The sequence below is a fragment of the Gracilinanus agilis genome, chromosome 3, assembly GCF_016433145.1.
Source record: "Gracilinanus agilis isolate LMUSP501 chromosome 3, AgileGrace, whole genome shotgun sequence".
NCBI classification, from domain to species: Eukaryota; Metazoa; Chordata; class Mammalia; order Didelphimorphia; family Didelphidae; genus Gracilinanus; species Gracilinanus agilis.
In genome coordinates, this window is record NC_058132.1 from 211,278,400 (window position 1) to 211,303,490 (window position 25,091).

The window sequence follows — 25,091 nt, forward strand, 5'->3', positions numbered from 1 at the left end:
TCTAAGCAATTTTAGCCAGTTCCACAATTTTGCTAAGAGGTGACTCTGCCCCAAACCTGAAGTTTTCAGTACCTTTAGCCTAGTTACAATGATAGTGGCTAAGGAGGTACAAAAGATTTTATAAATTTCCAAGTACATTAAATACAGCTCAGCATTTTAATCTCTGTATTTGTCTCCCTCAGTTTCTCTCCCTTCCTCTCCCTCTCTCCTTTTCTTCCTCCCTCCTTCTCTCTCTCTTTCTCTCTCTTTCTCTCTCTCTCTCTCTCTCTCTCTCTTTCTCTCTCTCTCTCTTGCAAGCAATTGGTTCTGGTCATTTTGTTATAGAATTTTAGTTTCTAAAACTAAGAGAACTTTATAAATCAACAAATCTAACCCTTTCATTTTTCAAATGAGGAAACATAAGTAAGGTGATTTGCCCAATGTCATAAAAATAGAGAAGAACCTGGGTTTGGACACAAGTCCTCTGGCTCCAAATCCAGTGTGTTGTTTTTTGTTTGTTTCTTTTTTGATTTTTGGTGGGAAGTGGCCTTTTGTTGGTTCCCACTCTGCCTTAAGCACGAATTTTACTACTGACTGACATGGTCCAGACTTGCTGTACTAATCTGGCTTCTTGAATGTTTCTTGAAAAGGAGAAAGGATCTTCCTTTCATCTCTACCTGTCCTTTCCAAGCTATCAGCTTACTTTATACCTGAGGCTTAATTAATTTAATATAACATAAGCTGAATATTTAATGAAAGCCAGCCCAGAGCCAGTGGCATGATTATAAAAAGTGTTTTGTCCCCAAAATACTATGTAATTTCTTAAAGTGCACAATTAAAAATTAAATTCTTTGCCTTCAAATGATTATTTCTATTACAATGTAAGCATCCATGGGAGAGGTATCAAATAAATCTCAGCAATTCTTATATATTAATGTGAATGGATTCCTTATTTTTATGTTTATTTACTTAATTTTTAACATTCTTTAATTTTAAGTTCCAAATTATCTCTCTCCTTCTAGTCCCTCTCCTAGCCATTTAGGAAACAAGCAATACAATACTCTGTAAAAGTTCTCTAGTATCTTTCTGAAAGCAAGGTTTCATGAGCATTGAAAGATCCCAAACAGGGGGCTACTGAATTGCCTGGGAGAGTCACTTCAATAAGGAAAAAAGGAAACCAGGCGATAGAAGAAAGCATTTAAATCATCACTTGATTTTTCTAGGGGCAAGCTTTACCTAAGGATGCTTGACATCTTTAAACCAAGATTGCCTATGACTTATACAGGAAAACTAGCAATGGGGAGAGCAGACACACTGCTAACAGAATAGGGTTTGGCTGGCATATCTATTGCCTGTGTGATATATTAGTGCTTCCCTACGTCTAAAATTATTCCCTTAAAAAAAATCAATTTTTAGATGAAAAAGTATGTTTGACCTTCAATTATCCATGCTGATGGAACAGAATAGTGTTGTGGATAGTGCAAATTAGCAGGTAATGTCAGAGCATTTCTTTTTGGTTCCCAAATATATTCTGCCATTTTGGGGAATGTGAGTATTGGCTATGTTGCTTTCTTAATATCCAAATGACTTTATGTCTTTGAGCACACTTGGTCAATAAAGGGAAAAATCAAGACTATGATAGTTTTTTGGGGGGTTGAAACCACCAAGTTATGTAGGAATAGTATAAAATTGAGTGAGATTTGCTTAAAATGATAGAACTTTAGATTTTGAAAGGAACCTAGCCTTAGTCTCTATTTGTTTTTGACATTCCAACTCATTTCCTATAGTGTGATCTAGTCTTCTGTTAGGAATAATAATTTAAAACCTCACATTTCTTCCTTTTTTTTATAAATTTGTTTTTTGGTTACATTACAATTACCAAGTTTCTACCTCCTTTGCTCCTTTCCCACACTGGAGGAGACATCATTTGACAAAATATTATATATATATATATATCNTGGTCAATAAAGGGAAAAATCAAGACTATGATAGGTTTTTTGGGGGTTGAAACCACCAAGTTATGTAGGAATAGTATAAAATTGAGTGAGATTTGCTTAAAATTATAGAACTTTAGATTTTGAAAGGAACCTAGCCTTAGTCTCTATTTGTTTTTGACATTCCAACTCATTTCCTATAGTGTGATCTAGTCTTCTGTTAGGAATAATAATTTTAAACCTCACATTTCTTCCTTTTTTTATAAATTTGTTTTTTGGTTACATTACAATTACCAAGTTTCTGCCTCCTTTGCTCCTTTCCCACACTGGAGGAGACATCATTTGACAAAATATTATATATATATATCTATATATATATTCTATTTCTTTCATATTCCTTTGTATAAGTTCTTTCTCTGAAGGAGGACTCTCACAAGTTTTTCTTCAAACATTAATTCTATAGCTGTATATAATGTTCTCTTGGTTCTTGTTCTGCTTTTCATAATTTCATGTAACTCTTCCCATCATTTTAAAATTTTAACCTCCTCATCATTTCTTATGGTGCAATTGTACTCCATCACAATTATATGCCCCATCTTATTTAGCCATTCCCCAGCTGATTGGCATTCCTTCAATTTCCAGTTCTCTTAACATTTATTTCTAAGAGGCTGTGTATTACAGTGGAAAGTACACTGAATGTGGAGTCTGACAATGACAAATCTGCCTTTTGCTACATCTATGACCATGAACAAGTCACTTCTTCTCTGGCTCTGGGTTTGGCATGCTTTCCTCTATACTACATGGAAAACCACAATTTAAATTTAAATTTTAATCAGGTGTATTCTGGTAGATATTTAGCATCTGACTGTCCAAAACACATGAAACTTTTAAATTTAATCTGCATAATTACATTTTTCCATCACTTTCTTTAGTCTACAGACAATCAACAAAGCAACAAACTAAGCTTTGATTATAAAATTTTTTATTTCCAAGGTATAAATGCTACACTCAAAATTTAACAATGAAGTACTTTTGCATTATCTTTAGCACACCAGCACAGCCCTGACACCAAAAAATGAAGCACATATACTATATGATCTTAAACTTTAAGTCTATGACACAATAAGCTTTAAAGTTTATAAATCAATTTTCCACAAAAATGATCTAACATTTTTGAGCTTAAAAACACCATGAGGTAAGTAATATAACAATTATTATTCTCATTTCATAAATGAAGTCATTGAGTCCCAGAGGAGCAATGACCTATTCAGGGTCACACAGCTACTAAATATCAGAATTAGATCACCATAGCAGACATATATGAGATATGAAAATTAAGGTAGGGACAAATCTACCTTCAAAATTTTATGAATATACAGCATCCCAAAAGTCTTAGTGAAGTTTTAAGGTGTAATAACTTCAGAAGTATAAATGTTACAAAAAAACACCAATGTTTGAAAGATTAATTATATAAAATTTTAGAATAATAATTCATTTTGATTAAAATTCAACATAAACACCATTTTGTGCTATGTTATTCATCCATTTTTTAATTTGCAAAAATTTTCATTAATTGCTACTTAATGACTAAAAGATCTGAATTCATCTTCCTACCTTTAAAATTATCCAAAGAATGATATACACACAAAGAAAAATCTAATAGAAATACATAAGGTGAATGAAGTGACCAAGCAAAAGAATTCCCTATATTAGGCTGAGAAAGTGTCATCCATAAATTGTTTCACAAGTAATTCAGAATGACAGGTTCATCTGTCTTATAAAATTTAATTAAAAATTTAATATAGAAAGTACTCAAAACAAATGAAAATATATTCAAATAACCACATCTTCAAATGATGTCTTTGTAAGTGTATAGACTTTAATATTTTGAAATTGTGCCCTCATAATTATGAGCAGATTGAATTTTAAAAAACAAATAAAATAAAATTATGATGTCATAGCATAAAAGCACATTAAAACTTCGGGGACATAATATTTCATTAAGATGCATTGCACAAATTAGAGCCTAGCCATCCTATTTTCATTTCAGTTAATTGGATCTTTGCTCTAGATCATCCACTTCTAACCAATTTTCATAAAGAATTTAATTGGGTAGAAAATTTTCACTTTGAGTTGTTTATGGTATTTTAAGGGATTATTCTTGTTCTCTTAGGAACAATCTTCATGGAGAGATGAGGAATCAATCAGTGGTAACCGAGTTCATCCTTCTGGGAATACCCCACACTGAGGGGCTAGAAGCTGAGCTCTTTTTCCTATTTCTGACATTCTACCTCCTCACTTTACTGGGGAACCTGATCATCTTCATGGCCATCATCTCTTCTTCCCAGCTTCACACCCCTATGTATTTCTTCCTGGCAAACCTATCTGTGTTTGACATATTTTTTCCTTCAGTAAGCTCTCCCAAAATGATGCTCTACCTCATGGGAAGTAGCCATGCCATCTCTTTTCAGGGCTGTGCATCCCAAATATTCTTCTATCATTGCTTGGGAGGAACTGAGTGTTTTCTTTATACCGTGATGGCATATGACCGCTTTGTAGCCATCTGTCACCCACTGAGGTATACAGTCATTATGAACCACAAAGTATGTGCTATTTTAACCATAGGCACCTGGCTGGGGGGCTGTTTTCATTCAACTATCCTTACATTTCTCACCTTCAGACTACCCTATTGTGGTCCCAATGAAGTAAACTATTTCTTCTGTGATATCCCTATAGTGTTGCCCTTGGCTTGTGCAGATACTTCTCTAGCCCAGATGGTGAGTTTCACCAACGTTGGCCTTATGCCTCTTATATGTTTCTTATTCATTTTTATTTCCTACATTCGCATAGTACTCTCCATACTGAAAATCCGCTCATCGGAGGGCAGACGCAGAGCCTTCTCTACCTGCAGTGCCCACTTGACTTCTATCCTCTTGTTCTATGGGCCTGTCATTCTAATCTACCTTGGACCTGCTTCTAATCCTTGGCTGGGTTCTGTGATTCAGGTTCTGAATAATATTGTCACCCCTTCCCTGAACCCTTTGATATATAGCCTGAGGAACAAGGATGTTAAATTAGCTCTGAGAAAAGTTTTTTACCAAGTGGTAAATACCTCATGGGTTTAGAATATAAAGCCATTTCTCTCCTGTTAGACCTTGATTTTATAACTCTGGAATATTCTCCAATAGCCCTGTATTTCATTTCCTCCAATTGACACTTGTGGCAGCACAGAGCAGTCATGGTAGTCATACTTGGTTCCTAAGAAAACCTATTGTGGCCTCTATATTCAAGACCCACTTCTTACAAAATTCCTTCCTACATAAATGGCATGATCACAAAATTACATTTTTCTGAATAAAGTAAGCCATCCAGAGTCATATTTCACAAATAGGTTTCATCATCAAAGATTTGATACTAGGGGTGATATAGCTAACACACTGAACAAAAGTCAAGTTTTTAAAATTTCTTGGCAGGCTAGGACACAAGCCCAAATAAAATAAACTGAAATTTAATAGGGGAGTAAAAAACCTTCTTCCAGATAAACCCAGTCTATTCTTGAATTTGCCAAAATAATGAGACTGTAAAATATCTCACTGTCAGGAACTCTGTCCTTTAAAATACTGATTCTCCATGTAGTACTACTGTTCTCTGTGGGAAAATGATCAGCATTTCCTTATTGACTAACTTTAACCTAAAATCCACAGATGCATCAACAAAGGTCTTCTCAATAAACTTATTCCTTTAATAAAAATTAAAACATGATTTATTTTAATAAAATTACTTTACCTTTTGGGGTCTCAGGTCCTAATCTACAAAAGGTCTTTGATGAGACAATCAAGGATCTTTTCCAACTCTAACAGTAAATCTATTTAAAAGATTATGCCCCAAAACTGGAAAAATGAGGGTATGCCCTTCAATTGGGGAATGACTGAACAAATTATGGTATATGCTGGTGATGGAATACTATTGTGCTCAAAGGAATAATGAACTGGAGGAATTCCATGTGAACTGGAATGACCTCCAGGAATTGATGCAAAGTGAAAGGAGCAGAACCAGGAGACCGTTATACACAGAGACTGATACATTGTGGTAAAATCAAACATAATGGACTTTTGTACTAGCAGCAATGCAATGACCCAGGACAATTCTGAGGGACTTATGGGAAAGAACGCTACCCATATTCAGAGGAAGAACTGCAGGAGTGGAAACACAGAAGAAAAACAATTGCTTGAACACATGGGTTGATGCGGACATGATTTGGAATATAGACTGTAAATGACCATCCCAGTGCAACTATCAATAATATGGAAATAGGTCTTGATTGATGACACATGAAGAATCCAGTGGAAATGCACATTGGCTACGGGGGTGGGGGGTTGGGGGTTGGTGAGGTGGAGGGGAGAGTCAGAACATGAATCATGTAACCATGGAAAATTTTTCTAAAAAGAAATAAATTAAATTGATCATCCCTGATCCTAAAATCCAAAATAAATGAATGAATGAATGAATAAATAAATAAATAAAATTAAAGAATATGCCAGACAGAGAGGAAACTACACTATCACTCTTTTTAGAAAACATGATGGTATACTTAGAGAATCCTAAAGAATCAACTAAAAAGCTAGTTATAATAAATAATGTTTGGCAAAATTGAAAGGTACAAAATAAATCCACATAAATCATTAGCATTTCTATATATTACCAACAAAGTTCAGCAGCAACAGATAGAAAGAGAAATTCCATTTAAAATAACTCTAGGCAACATAAAATACCTGGGAATCTACTTGCCAAAAAAATGAAAAATCATATGAACACAATTTCAAAAATCTTTTCACACAAAGTCAGATCTAAAAAGTTAGAAAAATATTAATTTCTCATGGGTAGGCTGAGCTAATATAATAAAAATGACAGTCCTACCTAAATTAATTTGCTTATTCAATGCCATACCAATCAAACTACAAAATAATTATTTTGTAAAACTAGAAAATGTAATAATAAAATTAATCTGGAAGAACAGAAGATCAAGAATATCAAGAGAACTAATAAATTTTTTTATTTATGGTGGCCTAATGGTACCAGATCTTAGACTGTTCTATAAAGTAGTAATCATTAAAACAGTCTGGTAATGTCAAAGAAATAGAATGTGGATCGATGGATCAAAATTAGGAGTAAATGACCTTAGCATGCTAGTGTTTAATAAACCCAAAGATCTGAGGTTTGGGGATAAGAACTTAGTATTTGACAAAAACTGCTGGGAAAACTGGGAAAATGACATGGAAAAAATCAGATAGAGACCAATGTCTCAGCATCCTTTACCAAGAAAAGGTCAAAATGGGTATATGATTTAGAAATAAAGAGGGTAAATTAGGAGAACATAGAATAGTTTACCTGACAGATCTATGGAGAAGGGAAGAATTTATGACCAAACAAGAGAGAGAACATTATATGATGTAAAATGAATAATTTTGATTAAATATTTTTTTTAAAATTTTAAACCCTTANGAACCCAGGACCTCCTGTCTCCAGGCCTGGCTCTCTATCCACTGAGCTACCCAGCTGCCCCTTGATTAAATTTTAAAAGATTTTGTGCAAACAAAACCAAGGTAACCAAGATTAGATGGGAAACAATAAACTGGAGGGAAATTTTATAATGAATTTCTCTGATAAAGATCTAATTTCTCAAATGTCTAGAGAACTAAGTCAAATGTATAAGAATACATGTCATTTCCCAATCAACAAATGGTCAAATGATATGAACAAGCAATTTTAAGATGAAGGGAATCAAAGTTATCAACAATCATATGAAAAATGTTCTAATTCATTCTTTTTTTTTTTTTTAAAACCCTCGCTTTCCATCTTGGAGTCAATACTATGTATTGGCTCCAAGGCAGAAGAGTTGTAAGGGCTAGGCAATGGGAGTCAAGTGACTTGCCCAGGGTCACCCATCTGGGAAGTGTCTGAGGCCAGATTTGAACCTAGGACCTCCTGTCTCTAGGCCTGGCTCTCAATCCACTAAGCCACCCAGCTTCCCCCTTCTAATTCATTCTTGATTAGAGAAATGCACATTAAAACAACTAAGGTACCACCTCATAGCTATCAGATTAGCCATATGAAAATAAGGAAAATGCTAAATGTTGGAGGGAATATGATAAAATCGGGACACTGATGCATTTTTGGTGGAGTTGTGAACTCATCCAACCATTTTAGAGGGCAATTTGGAACAATGCCCAAAGGACTATAAAACTGTACCTCTGTGCATTGCCTTTGATCTTGTAGTACCACTACTGGATATGAATCCCAAAGCTATAATAATAAAAAGGGGAAAGGACCTACTTGAACAAAAATATTTATAACTGCTCTTTTGGTGATGGCAAAGAATTGGAAACTGAGGAGATGTCTACCAATTGGGAAATGGCTGGACAAATTGTGGTATATGCTGGTGATGGAATACTATTGTGCCATAAGAAATGATGAGCAGGATGATTTCAGTAAAAGCTAGAAAGATCTGCATGAACTGATGCAGAACAAAATAAGCAGACTTGGAAGAATATTATACACAACAGCAATATTGTACCATGACCAATTGTAAGAGACTTAGCTACTCCCAGCAAAGCAATAATGTGGAATAATTCTGAAGAAGGTATGATAAAGATGTTGGAAATAGATATAGATCAAAGAATATCTTTCACATTAGTCTATTTATATTTTGATTTTGTGGCTTTGATTTTATGAGTATTCTCTTATAACAATGACCAATGTGGAAGTATGTTTTGCATGATAATGCATGTGTAACCCAAATCAAATTTCTTACCATCACTGAAAGTTGGGAAGGAAAGGAGACAGTTTAGATCTTGTAATTTTCGAAAATGTATGTTGAAAACTAGTATAACATGTAATTGGGAAAATAAAATCTTTGAATAAAAAAATAAAATAAAGATGACTTAAGATGTTCAAGTGAGGGACTGAATAATGAGGTCTTAAAAATCTATTTATTAAGTTGCTTGACCTAGTTTGAATCATCCTTGGTCATGAGATACAATCACTGAGGCCTGTATTACTTTATCAGTTGTATGCTGGCCTAACCAAAAATCCTGATTATTATAAGTTATATTCTTACTCTCCCTCCAAAAAATTAATATGCCAGCGACATTTGAGAGAACTCAAGAGAAAAAAATCCAACATTTATTAATGTGCCAAGCACTGTCCTAAGTACCAAAGGCAAAAGACATCCCCTTTCCTTGAGGAGGACAAAATCTAACAGGGGGAGACAATATATAAAAAGGAGATGAGAAGTTGTGGAGAAGGTAACCAGATGGGGGAAAGGCGAAGTCCTGAGGAATACAGTTGGGGAGGAAAGGATGAGATGGTTGTACAGGACACCCTCCTTTGAAGGAGAATTTGGAAAAAAAACTCTCCACTACCCACTTTCCATCATCTCCTACCAGAAGGAGGGAGGAGCCCAGGGCCAGGGGTTACTAGGAGGTGTGAGTTTCAGGGCTGCCACAATGCCTTTTTATGAACTCTGTGTGAAGAAAATACATATAAATACGCATACAGTTAGGCAGAGAAATAAGGAAGTATAAGGGAAAGGGGTCAAAAAAGAGCAAAGAAGAATAAGAGGAAGGGTAGATTAAAGATGGCAAGAGTCAGAAGCAAAACATTTAAAGACGTGATGGTAAAAAAAAAAAAAAGAAAGATAAGTATAATATAATGGGAAGGAGGAAAATACACAGTTAGCAATCATAAGTGATGAACACGCCTATAAAATGGAAGATGATATCAGAATGGATTAGAAACCAAAATCCATCAATATATTGTTTATAACAAATGTATTTGAAACAGAAAACTGCACACAATATTGAAATGAGGAGCTTCTTCAGCTGAAGTAAAAAAAAAAAAAACCACAGGTGATAATCACAACCTTAGACAAAGCAAAAGCAAAAATAGAAGTAATTGAAAGAGACAAAACACAGAAACTAAATTTACGAAAATGGTACCAGAGACAGTGAATGAATATTAGTTGTGAACATATATGCTGTTATCAATAAAAATGACAACAAGGTATAGCTTTCTAAAGGAAAAGATAATTGATTTAGAGGAGAAAATAGACAATAAAGCTATACAAACGCAAGACCTCAATTTATCCCTCTTGCATAAATTTAACCATAAAATAAATAAGAAAGTAGTAAAGGAGATGTATGCAATTATTTAAAAATTTGATATGCTAGGCCACTGGAAAATACCGAAAGGGAATAAAAAAATCAGACTACCATTTCTCAGCTGTGTATCTAACCTTTACAAAAATTGACCATGTATTTGGGCATAAAAACCTCAGAAGCAAATGCAAAAAAAAAGAGAAATATTCAATGCATCTTTTTTATCATAAAGCAAGAGAAACTTTATTCAATAAAGGCCTCAGAAACATAAATTGAAAATTAATTGGAAACTAAGTAGCCTAATCCTAAAGAATAAGTGGATCAAAAGAAAAATGATAGAAACAATCTATAATTTAATGATAATTTGACAACATGCCAAAATTTATGGGATGCAGTAAAGCAGTACTTGGTATGAATTTTTTATCTCTAAATGCATAAAAAAGACATAAAGAACAGATAAAAGCAAAACAATAGAAAACTCAATTAAAAACCCCAAATATATTAAGCACCAAATTTGAAATCCTAAATATCTGAGGAGAAATTAATAAAATTGAAAATAAAAATTGATTGGATTAATAAATAAGACTAGCAGCTATTTTTTAAACCAAAAAAATATATAAATCATTGACTAATTTTTAAAAGAAAGAAAAAAATAAAATTGCCAATATCAAAAATGAAAATGGTAAATTGATAATTAATAAAAATGTAATAAAGCAAGTATTAATAACTATTTTACCCACTTTCATGCCAACAAAAATCAAAACTTAACTGAAATGGATAAATATTTATAAAAGTATAAATTTCTCTGGTTAGCAGAACAGAAAATATCATACTTAATAATTTTTTCTTATAAAAAATGAATAATCCATAAATGAGTTCCTAAGAAAGTTCTTTAATTGTGTTGAACTGAAAACAGATTTTCCCTGATATCCATATTTCAAATCAATTCAATTCCACAAATACTTAAGTACCTACTATGTACAAGACATTCTATAAGGGTTGAAGGATACAAAAACAAAACTAAAACAGTGCCCTCAAAAAGTTTAAATAAATGACTGGCCTTACCCAAGCACAGATGGTCTGAGCAATAGTGTCACAAGGCATCGGAGTGAAACTGGGGAAGATGTAAAATAACCAGCAGTTTTGTCCAGTGGAAAGAGCACTGGATGTGGCAATAAGGGATATGGATTCAAGGCTTGCTTCGGACTTTCACTAGCTATGATACACGTACTTAATCTTTCTGAGCTCCTCCCTCTGCAAAAAAATGAAGACACTATTGTTTATCCAACCAACCTTATAGGAGATGCCATTTATAAACTTTAAGTAACTAATCAAATCAGATATATAATCATAATTATGGAAATAGATGTCAGATGTGGAAACTCTGCCCTCTTCCCAGATAATTCAGATCATATTAAGATTCTGATAGTTAACTATCAAGAAAGTCCAGTGGAAGAAAACTGGGGGTCTTTTCTGGGAAGAGTAATAGAACAAGAAGAGGGTTTTGACCCAGAAAAGTTAATTGTATACAGATAGATGATCTGCTATTAGGTTGTAGATTATTTAAATCATTTTTCCTCCTATAAGTAAAAAGGGATAAGAACTTTAATGGGATCGTGGAAGTGAATTTGTACCAAAATAATTTGTGCTGGCATTTGTTTAATTCTTTAAGGTTTTGAAAGAACTTTACCACTATTTCATTTCATCCTTACAACAACCCTGGATGATAGATGCAATTATTATCTTCATTCTATAGATGGGAAAGCTAATGTTAAGTGGCTTGCCCAGTGTCATACAGTCAGTACACATATCAAGCTAGATTTGAATTCAATTCTTCCTGACTCCAAGTAAAAGATTTTCCTATGATCCTTGAGTCTAGAGCCTAGGAATTGGGTAGGACCAAGGGTGAAAGTGTGGGTGGCAGTCCTATGAGAGGATAGTGAAGGTCTTTAGGGATTGACTATACTGGGGACAGGGGATGACTGACCTAGTCTGTCCCAGACAGTGCTCTCAATGATGCTGATTTTTGACAATTGCACTGAACAATCTTGATTGAGATTCAGGAGAGTCTGGTTTTAATCCTTGCTGACAATGACTCTGGGATGGTGTTTGGATTCGGAGACAAGGTGATCCAGGAGGAGGGGGTAATTGAGAGTTCATTTACTCTAAATAGCAATAAAATGTTTCTACTATCTGGTCCTTCTTTTGAGAGATTGCTAGGCAGCTAGTTCTGTTAGGAGGCACCTCCTTAACTATACTTTCCAACTACTGGTAACAGTAAACACTGAAAAAGATAGAATAATGGAAATGTCTTCAAGCAGTTGCACACATTCCAGAGCCACTCTCTCTAAAATTTAATAATCTATAGCATTCAAAACCAATACTGACTGGGTTGAAATGAGACGGTTGTGGGATAATTGTACTTAAAAAAACACAACAACATTTCTGTCTTAGAATCAATACTATATTTTGGCTCAAAGATAGAAAAGCAGTAAGAGTTAGGGAATAAGCGTTCAGTTACTTGCCAAAGGTTGATAGAGTCTGAAGCCAAATTTAAACCCAAGACTTTCCAATAATTATACATTAAAAAACTCCAGGTATTTTTACCTGTATTTTTGTATTTGTCATATATGCTGGGAACCACTAGAGACTCTTCTGTCTTTATCTGATGTCATTGTCAAAACAAATTCGATATCACATAGTTCAGACTCAGTCCTCATTCCCCAAACCTAGATATATCTCTGATGCAAGAATTGCCTAGAATATCATATATTGGGAAATTATATATGATAAACCCCACAATTCTATATTATTACAAATGTCTCAAGAGATAAAGAAGGAACATTGGATAAATGGGTCCCTTTGTTCTTCAGGCTCCCTAGAGTCAGGAACATAGCAAAGAATGGATTCCAAAGGGAGATCAAGGCCATATTAAGCTCCTCTACATATGGGAATATCAATCAGACTCTCAGAGTCTGAATGGAAATTATTGCAGGGGACAGAAGCACGGTCAGATTGTGTAGTTCAATTTTACTGACTAATGAAGAAGGAGGATTTCAAAGGATTCCTGCTTCAGGAACCCAAGCTCTTCTCCATGGCATCTTAACAGACAGAACTTTTGTTTAAAGGCTTTAATATTTCACACATGGCAACTTGGGGAAGGAACAAAAAATTTACTTTCAAACAGCCATGTAAGTGCCTAAGATTATATATTCTTTTTCTCTTTAAGTTTTTTACTTTACCCGTTCTTCCTTTCTATCCATCCCTTTCTCTCCCATACATCACAAAAGGAGAAATCAGGGACCAGTTATTGAATAAAATGTTTTAAATGAATACCTAGTGATATACAAGTCACTATGTTCTTATATCATAGGGAGCACTGATCTAGAGCTGAGTGGAATCTTATAGACCATCTACTACAATACCTTCATTCTACAGAGGAGAAAATGGCAGTGGGAAGATTAAATTACTTTTTCCAAGATTACACAGGTCTGGTGCAAAAGACGGGATTTTGACCTAGGTTTCATAACTATAGAGATGGTGCTTTAGTCACTATACCCTGGTCTTATTATTTGATTTTCATTTTTCTGCCACATAGAGAGTTCATACCAGGAAGAGAAATAAAGGAGGGGCTTACAAAAAAGGAAAATTCCTGAAAAGTAGATACTATGCCTCATTCCACATAGAATTATTTTAAAGTGAATTACAACCATTTATAAAGCTTGAAACCAAAGGCTTTAAGATGGTAGCCCTCCAGATATTTCTAACATCTTCTTAGAGATTAGGAAATTTCCTTTAATTGGCATGAGGTTACATTTTGTAATTACAGTTAAGAATTCAAGTGCAAATATCCCTTTGAGGGCTAATTATTCATGTAAATTAATCGCAATTTGGAAATGTCTGATATCCATGGACTTTAGAATGAGATATTAGAGATTCTGTTCTATTCTGTAATACACATTCCAGTACTGAGGTTGGTTGGCTCTGATCATTAAAAATAGGAGAGGCAGTTTGCTATTATAAATAAGAGAATCTGGCTAAAAAGTCTTGAAAAATTTGGGTTATGTGAGTCACATAATTTCTCAATGCCCCAGAGAACTCTCAAAAGACTATAAATTACAGGGAAGATACCAATTAGTATTATTATAGTTATTAAATCACAAATGCAATAAAAAAATTGTGGATCAGTACAGTCTACTGGAAAGATCCAAGAAGCAGTTATCTAAAAGATATCTGAATAGATGGGAACAGAATCAAGGGAGGGGACATCTAGACAGTTTAGTGGAGAGAGAGTCAGGCCTGGATATGAGAAGTGCAGGATTTAAATCTGGTCTCAGTCACTTCCTGGCTCTGTGACCCTGGACCAGTCACTTAACCTTAATTACCAGTCTTCTCCTTTGAAACTAATGCCATGTATTAATTCTTAGAAGGTATGGGTTTATGAGAGATAGAGACAGATAGAAAGACAGAGACAGAGAGACAGAGAGAGAGAGAAAATCAAGGGAGAATGATCAAAAATAGACATGTGGTCCATGTGAGAGAGAACTAAAGGAAAGCAATAGGTAGGAAATTTCGGGTGTCAGAATAATTGCAAATTGCTAAGATAAATCTATAAACCTAGGAGACTGGCAAAAAAAGTAGACCAAGTACAGGGTAACAAAGGGACATAGTATTGGGGCTGTGGTTGGAACTCCAGTTGCTATCAGAAAAAGAGATCAAAGCAAGATTCTAGTGGAACATGAAAAAATAGGTAACAATGCATAATTTGGGAGATCCATTTTGAGAAATGAGGGTACAAGATGAGGAAATCACCTTGAACAAGGCAGGAACCCAATTACTGAGCCAAGTAAAAGTCACAGGTAGAGTAGGTACTAGACTGTTTTAATACAAAGTTACTTGAGTGACTTGAGCTGATCTATATGCCCTTTTATTTAACCCTGCCTAGTGACCATATTGGTTTTATTATTTTGCTCAGGGTTAAGCTTTAAGGCAGGAGTTAAATGGTCTCAGCCACAGTGGGCTGGAAGGGGGTCAAGGGTATTAAACCTGTCACTGCAAAAGTCTCTTCTTAGACATAATCATCCAATCTCTTCTTGAATACCCTTATCAATTTTTTTTAAGCTTACACCTTCCTGGGTAGTTTATTTTATTATTGGACACAAGATTATATATTTCATTACTGATTATTATTGGTTACAATTAATTTATTCATTAAAATTTCATTCTTATGTTGAGTTGAAACCTGATTTTTCCCCCTGCCCCACATTTTACAGTTTTTTGTTTTTTTTTTTTTTTTTCTGGGAGCTGATTTAAATAAAGAATCCCTGAGCCCTAAATGCCTAGAAAAGGGAGAAACTAATACAGAAACAGGAGGCTAGATCTACTAAACAGTCAGGTAAAGAATTAAATTCTCAAAAAGGCAGTATTAAAGATAATTTATTAATTGACTTCTCAGGACATCCTAAGCTGTTTAGTTGACTCCCTTCACAATCTGAACTGGTACTCAAAGGGGGAAAAAAGAAGCCAAACTCTTCCGTGCAGCTCTTTATATATCCCTTGTCAGCTCAGTCCTTCCCCTGGACATCTCAAGACTTCTCTTATTGGTAAATAGTCTTTGAAGAGGTAGACTTAGAGACATCAACTCCTTCCTCATTACATCACAGGCCAAGCTGAATCTTTGTCCACAGAAGGAAGATGCCAACCCACCCTTTCCTCCCCACCAAGTGGCTTTGTCAGTCCAAAATGGCTTCAGAGCTTTGATGGCTTCCTTTAATCTCTCCAGTGGCTCAGGGTTCACCCTGCCATCAATCTTTTGGCCATTTTTAAGTTCTAAACAAAAAAAAAAAGGAGGTTTCAACCTAGTTTCATAGCCTGGGGAGAAATTGTTTCATTCTGACCCAAGAACCAGACTGTTATTGGGGTAAAGTGGGTGGTAAAAAGGAAAATTATTTCACAATTCAGTATTAATTTTCCATAGACATTTAGCCAGTGCCATACTTTTCTTAAAACTTGAGCCTGTCCCACATTTGCAATATTCAGTGACTAGAGTCTACAGCAATAGCGACAAGGAAGGCTCCAAAAGAGATTTATATGGGTTGGGGAAAGAGCACTGATTCTCGAGTCAGAAAAGCTGAATTCAAATCCTTCCTCTGACCCAGCTTGTGCTACCTTGGATAAGGCATTTAATCTCCATAAACCTCAACCCCACTTTGGCTACAAATGCTCTTCTTGAATACCCCTATCAATTGTTTTTAAAGCTTACAACTTACTGGGTAACTCATTTTATTATTGGTTATAGATTAGATATTTCATTGACAATTATTATTGGGTGATTTAGGCTCAATAATTTCTGAGGCCCCTTCCAGCCCCAGATCCATGCTACTATGCTACTTTACTGACCTCTGAGGGGCCCTGAGCACAACTTTCTCTCTGATCCATTCCCTATTGTTTGCACATCAAACAACAAAAGATGAGTTCACATTATCATGTGATATCCAGAAATGATGAAACTTTTAAATTATGTGTATAATTAATTATTAATTAATAATATAAGTAATTATTCATTGTTGAAAATAAGTATTTTTTTAAAGAATTACTTATACTTTAATCAGTGTAACCTATTGATTTCTAAGCTTTTTGAAGGTCTAAGACCACATTTCTGTAGTTTCTTTCAAAAGATACTTCTGGTAAGTACAGGGTTGCTGTTGCTCATTGGGCAGTCAATTGATGCTTGATCACTGTCCGTGATATAAATTCTACAGGTGGGTTGGCCAAGCTCCCTTCAGTAAGCCTAAAAATGGATTTTTCTTTTTTTTATTTCTCTTTTAAAACTTTCCATAGTAGACTATTCAATTAAAAGTTGCTTTCTTAACATTTTTTGGCAGGAGAGATAGCTAGGTAGCACAGTAGATAGAGAGTCAGTCTATCAGCAGAATCTGGGTTTAAATCTGTTCTTAGACACTTCCCAGCTTTGTGACCCTGAGCAAGTCACTGAATCCCAACTGACTAGCTCTTGCTGCTCTTCTGACTTGGAATTGATACTAACTCAAAAGTGAAAGGTTATTAAACACACACAACAGACACACACAAGCACATGCACGCATTTTCTGGCAGGAAGAAAAACTTTCTTCCACTCCAACTTATTCTCTCACAGAAGTGAATTCAGTGAACACAAGCTAAGCTAATTATTTGAGAGCGAGGCCTGGAAGGGAACAGGCAGGTATAGGTGATTTTCAGGTAGGCTTTGAAGTTTTTCCCTTCTCCACAAAAATATATTACAATAAAGCATTTACTAAGCATTCACTAAATATGAAACACTGTACTAAAATAGCTTTTGATCTCCAGTTTATTTTCTAATAAGAAAATGCATCTACCTGTTCTATATAGTCTATTCTATCTGGTCCCAAAAGATACTCTAGGAGCAATGGATGGAGAGTACATAAAAATAAATTTGGATGTTTTATGACATTTTCTTATAATTCAAAGTATCAAAAAGTAGAATGGAATGTCTTGGAAAATGTTGGTTCTTCAATGCAGAGATGTATAAACAGAGGGAGGATTATCAAGAATGATTGGCTTTAATGATACTGTGCATACGATGACTGATGAGTAGGAACAGGTGACTTCTGAGTTATCTTCCAACTATGAATTTCTGTGATTCTTTTACTCTGTAACTTGAAACATTTTATCAGGTTATTTTTTATCCTCCCAGGATAGATGCTACTGGGGAGATGAAGAATCACACAGTAGTGATCAAGTTCATCCTGATGGGAATACCCCACACCAAGGGACTGGAGATAGAGCTCTTTATCCTGTTTCTGACATTCTACCTCCTCACCCTGCTGGGGAATCTACTTATCTTCATGGCTATTATCTCCTCTTCCCAGCTTCACACCCCCATGTATTTCTTCCTGGCAAATCTATCTGTGTTTGACATATTTTTTCCTTCAGTAAGTTCTCCTAAAATGTTGCTCTACCTCACAGGATATAGTCACACTATCTCCTTCCATGGTTGTGCATCTCAACTATTCTTCTACCATTTTCTGGGCTGTACCGAGTGTTTCCTTTATACTGTGATGGCCTATGACCGCTTTACAGCCATCTGTCACCCATTAAGGTATACAGTTATTATGAACCAAAGGGTGTGTGCTGTCCTGACTGTGGGTACTTGGTTGGGGGGATGTCTGCATGCAGCTGTACTTACATTTCTAATCTTTAAATTACCCTACTGTGGCCCAAATGAGATAAACTATTTCTTTTGTGATATCCCTGTAGTGTTGCCCCTGGCTTGTGCTGATACCTCTCTAGCCCAGATGGTGAGTTTCATCAATGTTGGTATTGTGGCTCTTCTATGTTTCCTGCTCATTGTTACTTCATACATTCGCATTGTGTTCTCCATATTGAAAATCCACTCATCAGAGGGCAGGCGCAGAGCCTTTTCCACCTGCAGTGCCCACCTGACTTCCATACTCTTGTTCTATGGTCCTGTGGTTCTCATATATCTCAGACCTGCTTCTACTCCTTGGCTGGATTCTGTGATTCAGGTATTGAATAATATTGTCACACCCTCCCTGAATCCCTTGATTTATACACTGAGGAACAAGGAAGTGAAATCAGCCTTGAAAAAAGTGCTATTCCAAGTAGTAAACTCTTCAGCATTATGAGCTATAAGATTATTTTCTTTTTAAACCTTCAATCTCAGTTTCTAAGAAGATGCTCAAACAACCTTCTCCATCCTCTGCTCTGGATGTGATTGTTGCCAGGAGGGCAAGTTGAAGTCTGACAGCTGAGAAAGTTTCAATGGTCATATTATTAAAAGATGCTATTGCTCTCGCAAGAGGAAACATGCAGAGACTGGTTGGCCAAAAATAACATGTTACCAGAGTCCTTCCAGAATCACTCACACTCTTCTGGAATTTGCCAAAATACTTTTTAAATCACTTTTCCTATTCCACATTTTTATTATTTTGCACTCATTAGAGTTGGCAACATGCATATTTTATCTAACGTTTTAGAATTCTAGCTTCTTTAAAGCCTGAGATGATGTTGTTCATTGTTTAGTTGTTTCAGTTGTGTCTAACTCTCCATGACTCCATTTGTGTTTTTCTTGACCCAAATACTGAAATAGTTTTCCATTTCTTTTTCCAGCTCACTTACTAGATGAGGAAACCGAGGCAAATAGGATCAAATGACTTCTTCAGTGTACACTGTTAGAAATAGGTGTGAGAGTGTTTACTGTTTCACTTGGCTGGTTTGCCTAATTAGTATGTTCAATTTAGTGTCTTTACTTTTAATTCATGGGCACTTGGTTTTATCTAGTGGAAAACAAAATTAGTGATGATGATGAGAGCTACACAATCCTATGGTGACATGACTCTAGTTCTAACTAAGAAGTAGAATACATTGAGAGGCCCCTGCGTGTTAATAAAGAAAAGGTAATAACTTATTTTGGAAAGTAATTTCATTTGATCTTGTTTAACTCATCTATAAAAATTGCTTCATCTAAAAAAAAACTAAAATCCTTTAATATTCTTTCAGCTGTAAATTTCTATGTGATTAATCAGTTCTTAAATATGTTAAATGAATCCAATTTAAAGAAAAAAATTAATCTTGGTCTAGTCCAGGGATGGACAAACTTTTTAAAGAAGGGGCCAAAGGAAAGGAAATGCTCATCTGTCAGTCTGTTTCTAAGGCAACTCTTTCAAAGCTTCATTGTATTGTATCTTACTCATTGTATCCATCAGATTAGGAATAATGCCATGCAGCCAGATAGAACATTTCAGGGGGCCACATCTGGCCCACCGGTGGTAGTTTGCCCATCACTGGTCTAGTCAATTTAGCATGGCATATCCTAACATAACTCCTCAAAGAGAAATAAATCAGTTCCCTTGTCCATATTTTCTGCTATCTCCTTAAGATCCAACAATCATTCTCTTTTCTTTTATGTATTTTTTATCTTTCTCTCCCATTGGTATTTTCCCCTCTTTCTACAAACATGCTAAGAGCCCTTAGTCTTTAAAATTTCTTCTCTTTTATTTTATGTACTTTTTATCTTTCTCTCCCATTGGTATTTTCCCCTCTTTCTACAAACATGCTAAGAGCCCTTAGTCTTTAAATTTTTTTTTAAGTTTTCCTTGACTTTTACCTCTCTCCTGTCCTATCAAATTTCTCGATAAAGAAATCTCCAATTCCCTATTCTTTTCCTTCTCAAAATCCATACAATGGCATTTCTTTCTCATTGTCTTTGACCTTGCTAGAGATTTTGATACAACTAGACTCTACAACCAGATAAGCTCTCCTCCCTTAACTTCAGAGATATCATATATCATTGTTCTACCATTGCTCCTACTCTGATTCATTGTCTGGACTCTTAACTTGGACCAAATCATTTATGAGGATATTCCTAACTTCCTCAGTCCTTTCTTCTCTATTTTTTTCACTCTCGACAATCTCGTTTTCTCTGGTGATTTTCACCACAAACTCTTTGCAGATGACCCTCAAATCTACAGCTTCACACCAGAATCTGATTCTAAACTCAAAACTCTAATTTGATTCTTTGAATTTCTAAGTGGTAGCCCCAAGTTCACCTTGTCCAAAATTGAGCTTCTCATCTTTCCCTCTAGACCTTTTACTCCATTATGCCTTTATTATTTAAATCTGTGATACCTTTCTTCACCCTACTTCCTATATTGCCCTATAAAGGCAAATAGGAGGACTAGTAGATACTGTGCTTGACTTGATCAGGGAGACCTGCATTCTGTGGGTTGGAAATTTGGAAGGAAAGGTAGGGAAAGGAAAGGAAGGAAGGTAGCCGCCACCCACCCTCCCAGCCCCGGTAGGGAAATTGACCAGAGCCTTTTAGAGGTAGGCTAGGGAGCAGATAAAATCGACTAGACTCCAGGGATATTTAGCTGGGTTTATTTAAGGTTTGAAAAAGAAAGGTTTGAGAAAGCTAGGAGGTAGATCTCTGGCAGTTATGCCAGGACCAAAGCTCTTAGGGGCAAAAGGCTCTCCAGAGAAAAAGGCCCTCCTCCGTTCTGGGGGAAAAAGTGCAAAAACCCCTGCTTCTCTCTCCTTTTATACTTTTTCAGACACCTCCCACAAAGGAAGTAGGAGGTGTCTGAGGAAGTTGAAGTAGAGTCCTGGGAGATGTAGTCTCCCAGAGTTTAGAGCCATTTTAAAATGCACAATTCACATCCTGCTTTAGACACTTACTAGTCGTGTGATCTTGAACAAGTTACTTAACTTCTCTCAGCCTCAGTTTCCATTTCTGTAAAATGGGATCAGTCATCTCAAAGGGTTTTTATTGAAGGTCAAATGATCCTCATTAAAGCATATAAAGTGCTTTCCAAGCCTTAAATTGCTATATACAATCTAGGTCTTATATCCTGAACCTTGCATTTATCTACCCATCCTCTGCTTTTTCTGACATAAATAATTAATAAGTCCTATTGATTTCACCTCCACAGAATCTCACCTCAATCTCTCCTCTTTATTACCCTTGTTCCCATCTTAGTATTGTCCCTTATTATCACCTCTCTAGATTAACCTCCTAACAGTCCTCTTGATTCCTCTTTCCTCTCTAGAACCTGAATTTCATATCATTGTCAGAGTGGTTTTTTTCCTAATACTTAGATATGTTCAAAGAACTCTACTCAAAAGTGCTCACTGACTATAGTCTGACAAGTCCAACCTCCTCTGCCCAGTATTCAAAGTCCTCCACAATCTGGAGCACTCTATTAGTTCAGCTTTATCTCCTATAACTCTCCTCCATTCCTTCAATCTCTGTTCCCCAAATACACACCATACTTTTTACACCTTTATATTGGATTGTCTTTACTCCTACTTTTTGCCTGCTCAGGTTCTACCTAGCCATAGATTTATATACAATTTGGGCTAGAACCTTAGAGATCAAGTCCAGTCTGACCATCCCATGAAGCCCAACTTAAATGTTATCTCAGGGAGAATACTTAACCTGATCTCAGAACTCTCCTTGCTCCAGACTTCATAAAGTACTTTGTTCTGCACTTCTCAATAGCACTTTTCTTGTAATATCTTATACTGCTGTATACCGTGTATCCCAAAATCTGAGTAGTTTTAAGTTTTTTATAACAAAAAAGCATACCAAGCCTTTTGGGATACCCTGTAGGTTTATGTGGCACTTCCAGACTAGACTGTGCACTCTCTTGGCCAGGGTCTGCCTTATCTAAATATTCCATCTCCCTCAACACTTTATATATATTACAAATGCTTTAAAAATGCTGATTTGTTATGCATAGAGGTTTTGTTGTTGCAATAAAATAAAATTTGTGACATTTCATGATAAAGTAACTTTGATACTATGTATGATCTATGTGTATTTCTTCTACCAACATAGATCACAACCATAATATAATCTAATAGATGTTTTTAATCCAGTTTCTGGGATCAAAAAACTTATCATATTGAAGCCAACCTCACGATGAGCCCATCTCAACTTAAACAGGCCAATGCTCAAACAACAAAAATGCAATTTATCACCATATGCAACCTCAAAGTCTGCTGGTGTGAATTTCAAGAATCTAAGGTCACCTCCCTGCACAATGAGCCATCCTTGGAACTTTTGTGGAAACTTAATAATATGCATAATCAATATAATCTTGTTATTCACATTTCAATCATGCCTGATACTTAATGACTCCATTTGGAACTTTTCTTGGCAAAGATCCTGGAGTATTTTGCCATTTCTTTCATCAGGTCATTTTGCAGAGGACGAACTGAGGCAAATAAGGTTAAATGACTTGCTTAAGGTCACAGTTAGTAAATATCAGAAGCCAGAATTGGACTTCTGACTCCTGGTCTGTTACTCTATCCAAAGTGCCACTGAACTGTCCCTTCAGCATAACTAGTCTAAATAGTAAGGACATTACATAAATTATTATAATTACTTCTTAAAGGTCAAATCCAATTTTTAATTTAACCACCAGGTGGTACTACTAAGTCACTAATATTCTCTTCAGCAAAGATGCCTTGCAACTTCTGGCATTCCAAGTGGCTCAATATAATGGAAAGAAGTACTGCAGTTGGAAATAGAGGAACTAATGCATTTTCTAAATTTCTCTAAATGTAGAGGATGTAAGTTATATTCTAAAATTCTAGAAAACTATGCTTCTACTTGTAACCTTGGGCAAATAACATCTTCAATACTCAGTTTTCTTATCTTTAAAATGGAGACTTAATTACCTCTAACATTCCATTTCTAAATCAATGATCCTCTTATCCTAAGTTCCATGTTCACCTTCATGGTTATATTATCCTCCCAATACCAGAGTAAACTCTGGGCTTTCTGTGGTTCTTAGGGAGTGGACAATCTTCTATTATTCTCCTTTTCCTCTCTCTGGCTAGCCATGCTCATTTCACTAGTTCCATTGGTGTGGTTAGTGCAGATTTACCCAATTAGAATATCTCTAAGAACCTAGTCTACTGGGAAACAATTACCTTATCTCCTCAAACCCTTACCTTCTATCTTAGTATCAGTTCTAAGACAGAAGAGTGGAAAAGGATAGGCAATTGAGCTTAAATGACTTGCTGAGGATCACCCAGCTAGGAAGTATCTGAAGCCAGATTAGAACCCAGGTCATCTCAAAACCTGGCACTCTATCCACTATGCTATTAACTGTCCCTACCTTCTGCCTTAATCAGCGGTGTATCAGTGAACCCTATGCCATATTCTCCTTCATAATGGAATCAATAAAAGGAACAAAACAAAATACCAGAGAACATCCAATACATGAAGTAGGTTTTAACCAGTTGTTACCAATTGATGGAATGGCTCTAAACATTGTAGTTTTATGACCTAGATGTCCAACTAGCTTCCTATCTCTCCCAAGCAAGCAAAGGAGTATGGGAAATAAAAGACAGTTCCCAACTGATTTTTCCATTCATAGCATACCTTCTCTCATTCTGTAATTGGTTTCCAGAGAGTTTCTCCCCTTTATGCTAAAAGGTATTAGTGGGAAATTGATCATACACTGACCACAATACCATCTTAACAGTGACAAATGGTGTCTTTAATTTTACAAACATTCCTGCTGTGTCACTTCAGGGCACATAGCCTTTGGATTCAATATAAGCCAAAAATATGTTCCTTTAAAACTTCCCACTGTTAGACCTACATCCAAAAGAAATTTTTTAAAAAGATGAAATGTCACTTATGTATAAAAATATTTATATTAGTTATGTGTTGATGACTGGAAATTAAGAGGTTGTCTAACAATTGGAAAATTGCTGAATAAGCAAGGGTACATGGATATGACTGAGGACTACTGTGGCGTAAGGAATGAGAGGAGACATGATCTCAAGAACACGGAGAAATACATAAATGAACTGATGAAGTATGAAATAAGCAAAGACAGAAAAATTCATACAATAAAAACCATTTTGTGAAAAATAAGTAATTATGAAGAATTTTGAAAAGTGATAAAGAAGGAAAGGAGCAGAACCAGGAGAACAATTTAAGCATTAACAAACTATTTAAAAAAGATAGGACTTTAAAAATTGTGAGAACTATGACTAATACATTGACCATCCATGATTTCAGGAGACCAATGAAAAAATCCTGTTGTCCATTAAAAATAAATGATGGACCAAGGATCAGAATGAGATATCTGTGTGAGATATATATATATATATATATATATATATATACATATATATATATATATATATATATATTGTGTTTTTTTTTAAACCCTTGTACTTCGGTGTATTGTCTCATAGGTGGAAGAGTGGTAAGGGTGGGCAATGGGGGTCAAGTGACTTGGCTAGAAGTGGCTGAGGCCGGGTTTGAACCTAGGACCTCCTGTCTCTAGGCCTGACTCTCACTCCACTGAGCTACCCAGCTGCCCCCATATATTTATATTGTTATCAAGATGTAAGGTAATCTTTGAGGTCACAGGGCAATCTGGGTAGTGAGGAGGGATAAAGGGGAAATAGGAGTTTATAAGGTGATTGGAGGAGGAATGAAGATAAGGGAAGGTATATA

At 35.5% G+C, this 25,091-nt stretch overlaps 2 protein-coding genes across 2 annotated transcripts; both read left to right on the forward strand.

The window, feature by feature from the left end:
• Nucleotides 1-4,105: 4,105 nt before the first annotated feature.
• LOC123241395 (putative olfactory receptor 10D4) lies at nucleotides 4,106-5,038 on the forward strand. Its single transcript, XM_044669052.1, has one exon. The coding sequence runs from the start codon at nucleotides 4,106-4,108 to the stop codon at nucleotides 5,036-5,038; it is 933 nt and encodes a 310-aa protein (XP_044524987.1).
• Nucleotides 5,039-17,799: 12,761 nt separating this feature from the next.
• On the forward strand, nucleotides 17,800-18,732 carry LOC123241396 (putative olfactory receptor 10D4). Its single transcript, XM_044669053.1, has one exon. It carries the CDS (start codon nucleotides 17,800-17,802, stop codon nucleotides 18,730-18,732), a length of 933 nt encoding a protein of 310 aa, XP_044524988.1.
• Nucleotides 18,733-25,091: the final 6,359 nt, after the last annotated feature.